This window comes from Epinephelus moara, chromosome 6, assembly GCF_006386435.1.
Source record: "Epinephelus moara isolate mb chromosome 6, YSFRI_EMoa_1.0, whole genome shotgun sequence".
NCBI classification, from domain to species: Eukaryota; Metazoa; Chordata; class Actinopteri; order Perciformes; family Serranidae; genus Epinephelus; species Epinephelus moara.
This window is the reverse complement of record NC_065511.1, coordinates 21,403,470-21,408,837: the sequence shown is the minus strand read 5'-3', so window position 1 is coordinate 21,408,837 and position 5,368 is coordinate 21,403,470. Positions and strand designations below refer to the sequence as shown.

The following is a 5,368-nucleotide window of genomic DNA, read 5'->3' as shown; positions in this document are numbered from 1 at the left end:
TTCTGTAGGATTCAAAACATGCAGATCTGTGTTGCCAGAGTCAACATCCTGTCCAAGGCCATGTTTTCAAAAATAAGAAAGTGCAACATCCAGCTTCATGGCAATAAGAGCTATTTTTTGCACACGGGCTATGAGTCCTCATTAGGCCTCTTTATTCGGTGGTCAAGTGAATGCCTAGTGACTCACCCTGCCGCTCCGTGCCACACCCAAGCGACCAAAATCCACTTAAATCACTTGAACATTTTGTGATCGAGTATTCTCGTATGTGCACCTGATGCTCTTGCTAATTGCCAGTTTGTGACCCTGAGAGGTTACAGAGCAGGCAGGGAGTCAGTGTCTTACAGTACGTACACTTCCTCCTCAAAACTCACAGCTCTGGTTGTTGATGTCAAACTGTGCCAACATGCAGGCTGAGCTACAGCTAAAAAAAGTAGTAGGATAGTCAACTGTCTAAGTACCACATTTGTTGCAGACAGTGCTCCATAATCAGAGATTATGGAGTGTGGCCAGAGTGTGCAACATGCTTTACAGTTTCAACCCACAGAGAGCAGTGTAGCAGCTTTTTTTCTTTTTTTTTTTTGCCCTTTGTGATTTACGGTTGGCTGACGGTAAATGTCAGGTTTGTTCCTCAACTGCTCTGTGTTCTGCCGAGGCATCTATGAGCAAGAAACATGTCTGCCTATTCATTTTAAAGTCATTCTGACTCAGAGCTCATAGAGTCAAACACTGTGACAGCATGGGAGGTAGCTAGCTCTGTATATTACACCCTGAGATACTGAGATAGATGCCATTTGATTTACAGCCACGCTCACCAAAGCTCTGAATTATGGTGCTGAGCACAAGTGTTTGACACACTTGTTTCAGACACCTGCAGAGCAAAACACCTGTCTGTCACTCTACTGTAATGTATAGTCTGAATGTGGAAGAAGAAATGGGCAGAATTTTAAAGGAATGTGTTTAAAATAGATATTAAAGTATGTATTGAGCAATTTGTAATTTCTATTTTACTGGATTTAATTTGTAACAAAATAAGAGCTTGTATTTGCATATTTGAAATATTAAAAATTCATTGTTTCAAGCTGGGTAGGCAGTTTAATTTGGGAGTCATTGGGCAAAAATCTGATGGTAAACCTCAGCCGTTTTGTAATTCAAGTGGTCTGAGAGAGCACTGTATCATGTCTCTGTAGCTGTTCGGAAACAGTGACAACCTGAGGTACTTATATCTGTAGGGGCAATGCTTCAGCTGCTAGGAGGTAGGTGCAAAGATTAATTAAAATGTATCCGGATACTTGTGTTTACACCTCAGATCCATGCATCACCACAGCAAGTGCATAAAATCTAGTTACTAAACCAGCAGAGAGTTAGCTTAAGGTCACTGATGGATGGTTTAAAAGGTTAGCTAAGAGATGATATAACATTTGAAGAACTGGCCACACGTAATGGGTAACTGTTTCAAAAAATAGCCTATAATTAAAGCTGGAGTAGGCAGTTTTATTTTGGCGTCATTGTACAAAAAACCATAATAAACTTTGAGAGTATTGTAATTCATGTGGGGAGAAAACTAGATTCCTGCAGCTCCTCTTGGCTTTTCAGGCTTTTGAAAACCTACCTTGTGACAGGAGAATGGCCAATCACGGGTCATTTTCAGAAAACAGCTGTCAATCACGTCAATGACTGCTCATGAACTGCAGTCAAACTATAAAACTAGGCAGCGCTGATCAAATATGACTCAAGATTCTGTTCCTGCATTGCCTCAAATGTTTTCAGAAACATATTTTAGTGTACTCTTTAGCTGCAAGGTAAGGTTTATGATCCGGCTGCCATGTTGAAAACAGTCAAAGAGGAATGTGGCTTGTGAATGATTCTGTTTGCCACCTCTGTTTGAGTTCTAAGAAGAACTCACATTAAATTAAAAATGGTGCCATTTGCTACAGGCTATGTGCCCTCATTTTCTTTTCTTCTTCACAAAATAGTGAGCAGCAATCTAAGAAAATATATGCTTATAAAATAAGATACGCCTTTATTGATCCCACAATTGAGAAATTCTACATGAACTAGAAAAAACATGAATAAACTATATATACATATACATACATAGTACAAGTCCAGCAAGCAGTCATGCCTTATAAACATAAAAGCAGCAGTAAGAAAGGACAAGAGCGAAATAAACAAGTGGAAAAAGTAGCAGAGCTCCCTAAATTAGATTCCCTTGGCTTTTTTTTATGAACAGGTGCCAGTGGTGTGTGTGGGCGCCTTATAACTAGTAACTAGTGTGCACTAGGGCCCGTGGTAACAACCTTATGCCACTGCAGAGGAGCATGTTTTGTTCCTGACTCATGTACTGTCAGGATGCAGTGACAGGAATAAATAAAATAACTTTTTGGTCATATGTGCTTTAATATGTCATTTTATTCTCCAGTAAGACACATTTTTATCCCCAGGTTTAAACTGTAGAAAAAAACTGTACAACAACAAGACTAATCACAGTCTTTGGCTAAATGAATCACATGACATGTCCCATCAGGTCCAAAACACAGTTATTGTGTTCCCTTAGATGAAGGGTCAGCAACCTTTACTATCAAAAGAGCCATCTTTGGCCAAAAAAGCTTTCAAATAATCTGCCTGGAGACGCAAAACGTATCTAAGCCTTATACAGTAGGTCTAAATTCACCCATCAACATTACTCGTAAGTCTAAATGAGCATTTATTAATATGTTTTACCACAAGGTGGCAACTCTGCAGTGGGCTATATATGATTGCTGGGTACTTTAACTTTGCAGGGTTGGCAGTAAAAGCAAACACATATATCCACACACTGTTAAATAGTTTTCTGCCAAAGCCACAGGGAGCCACTGAAGAGGGGCAAAAGAGCTGCATGTGGGTCAGGTGCCAACCCTGCTCTGACTGCAGTGTTAGCAGGTCGGCTACACAAAGAGGAATACATTTTTTATTTTGTAGTTGGCACTGGGGGGAAGGGAGGGTAATTATTTTGTACTGTTTCATACTCTGCTGTGATAGAACTGTTTGTGTCTTGCATTCGTTCAGTTGGTTGCTTGTAAAGCTGGAGTTTTAAGAAATGTATTTTAACTGGCTGTTCACTCAGTCAGTCACTCAGTAAGTCAGTGGTGGCTTTGACTGACAGACACCACCCAGCATGCACCCCTGAATCTGCAGCCTCCCACCTCCCAGATATCCTGATTGGCCACTTGAAATCTATGGTGTAGGGAATAGCAGAGCTTTTCTCATATCAGTATTGTATTTTGATACATTTAATGAGCAAGTATTTGTAATTACTTTTGTGTCCATCTCTGTGTAGCAGCAGTCACTGTTGTGGGTGTGGGAGGCACATGTCTTTCTCCTCACACAGGATGTTATATTCTTAGATAATCGCTGTTATTCTCATTCTAAGGACTCACTTATAAATCTGTAAAAAACACACTGTACACACAACACATCATATAGCTGACTTTACTGCCAGTTCACATATGAATCCTTTGATATCTTCACAGCTCAGCCAGATGCCATAGTGTTCTTGATCCAGGAAATGTAATTGCAAACTTTTGTGTACACCCCGGGCTTCTTTCTCAGAGCGCAGCCATGCCCCCAGGACACAACCCCCTGAAGTTTTCCGTCACACACCATGGGACCCCCAGAGTCACCCTGAAGATAAAAAAAGTTAATTATTTTAACTCCTTTATATCAAGACGCAGAAGCAGTTTGTGGAACAGCAGCTATCTGTATTACCTGACAGGAGTCCTTCCCTCCCTCCAGGAAGCCAGCACAGATCATGTTTTCAGTGATTTGGAAAGGATATGCATTAAAGCAGGTGTCATCGCTCAGGAGAGGGGCGTCCAGGCACTGCAGCTTAGCAGGGTACCTCGCTGGGAAAGACAGGAAAAGAGTGTTTTTAGCCCTGGTAGGATGATGCTTTAAGAACAGCTGATATCACACACCTGGACCTAGCTTCGATTAGAACAAAGTTTGGTCTAACGTACTGCTACAACTTATTTTCATGTGTTTTGGGAACGTCCTCCAATGGCCAGATTCTGGGATAATGGTTGCCTCTAACCTCTCTGGTATATGTGAGATCAGCGTACCTCATTCGTTTGTTTTACTCATTTGAAATGATCTGTTTAAGCTGGACTTGACACTGATCAAAAAGAGAGTGTTAGCCAGGTTTTCAGCAGCACAAAAAGTAGTTGCTATGATAGAGATGTAGAGCTCAGTATTTTGTCAGGAGTTGGTGGGCAATCATTTTTGTTTTTTTGTTTCTAAACTTCTGTCTCTGCACTTATATTTATTTTCTTTTAGACATTGATTGTGTGCATCACTGTTACTCATTACAAAAATGACCTTTTCCATTGCTACATGCTGTACAATGAATATCAATTAAAAAAGGATCACAAAAATGATAAAGCTTTTATGTAAAATAATTGGATGAAATTGCATTTTTGGTGCTTTCCCACACAATCAGATATCCTCTGACACTCACAGCCCTCATTGCTGGGACGAAGACTCCCCCATCCAGAGATCTGACACATCGTCCCGTCACTGGCACATTTTGTAGGGAGCGTAGCAGGGCGCACGTAGTTGTTCAGAGTGGCAGGCCGACTCAGTTTGATCAGCATGATGTCGCTGTCCTGTGTGCGGGAGTTGTAGTCAGGATGGCGGATGAACTTGGCGGACATGATGTGCTGCTCGGTCCCCTCAGCTTCCCAGATGTCGTGCTCTCCCAGCCGGATTTCTACATCTGACCTGGAAGGAATAAATCCATCTTTAAGGTGACTTTGTGCTCTTGCTGCTTAAAGGAAAATTTTGTTTTGGGTTATCTTCCTTACTTTGTCTTGCAGTGGGCAGCAGAGAGCACCCACTCATCAGACAGAAGAGTCCCACCACAGAAGTTGTACCCAGTGAAGAGAGACACTTGGTAGGGCACAGAATGTTTTGGACACTCGTACCCTCCGACAATCTTGTTATCGTCCCTCAGGGCAACTGCAGCATGAAAATAAAGAAATGACAGAAACAGAGAAATTATGTTATCAATATCTGTCTGCAGCACCATTTAATGCCCCAATACAAATTCTGTACAATACCTGCCCCTCCGAGGAGAGCTAGAAGAATGAATAGCTTCATGCCTACTGTCTGTCTGTCAGCCCGGCAGATTAATGTGCCCTCACCCTCTTAGTTTCAGGTATTTTAGTCCTCTTATCTCCTTTCTCTCAAGGTCTTCTATCGTCAGAGGTACACCTCAAACACCAAACATGTGTTACATTACCCAGAGCACTGAGTTTAATGTACAGTAAAACACAGGAAAACAAACTGGGGGGAAAAACGCCTGGATGACAAAACTATCTGAACTGCAAACGCT

General features: G+C 41.5%; 1 protein-coding gene across 1 annotated transcript; it reads right to left on the bottom strand.

Moving 5' to 3' along the window:
• Positions 1–3,454: 3,454 nt before the first annotated feature.
• Positions 3,455–5,164, bottom strand: LOC126391457 (trypsin-3-like). Its single transcript, XM_050046246.1, has 5 exons — positions 5,094–5,164; positions 4,839–4,992; positions 4,493–4,755; positions 3,745–3,881; positions 3,455–3,660 (listed from the first exon to the last, which is right to left on the bottom strand). The coding sequence occupies exons 1-5, from the start codon at positions 5,131–5,133 to the stop codon at positions 3,511–3,513; spliced, it is 744 nt and encodes a 247-aa protein (XP_049902203.1). The 5' UTR covers positions 5,134–5,164; the 3' UTR covers positions 3,455–3,510.
• Between the last annotated feature and the right edge of the window lie 204 nt (positions 5,165–5,368).

Excerpts from the sequence above, each read along its gene's own strand:
- LOC126391457 (XM_050046246.1), bottom strand. The coding sequence starts at position 5,133 with ATGAAGCTATTCATTCTTCTAGCTCTCCTCGGAGGGGCAG. Across the intron at positions 4,756-4,838 it reads GCTGCCCACTGCAAGACAAA|GTCAGATGTAGAAATCCGGC; the intron begins GTAAGGAAGATA and ends TATTCCTTCCAG. Across the intron at positions 3,661-3,744 it reads GAGGGAAGGACTCCTGTCAG|GGTGACTCTGGGGGTCCCAT; the intron begins GTAATACAGATA and ends TTTTATCTTCAG.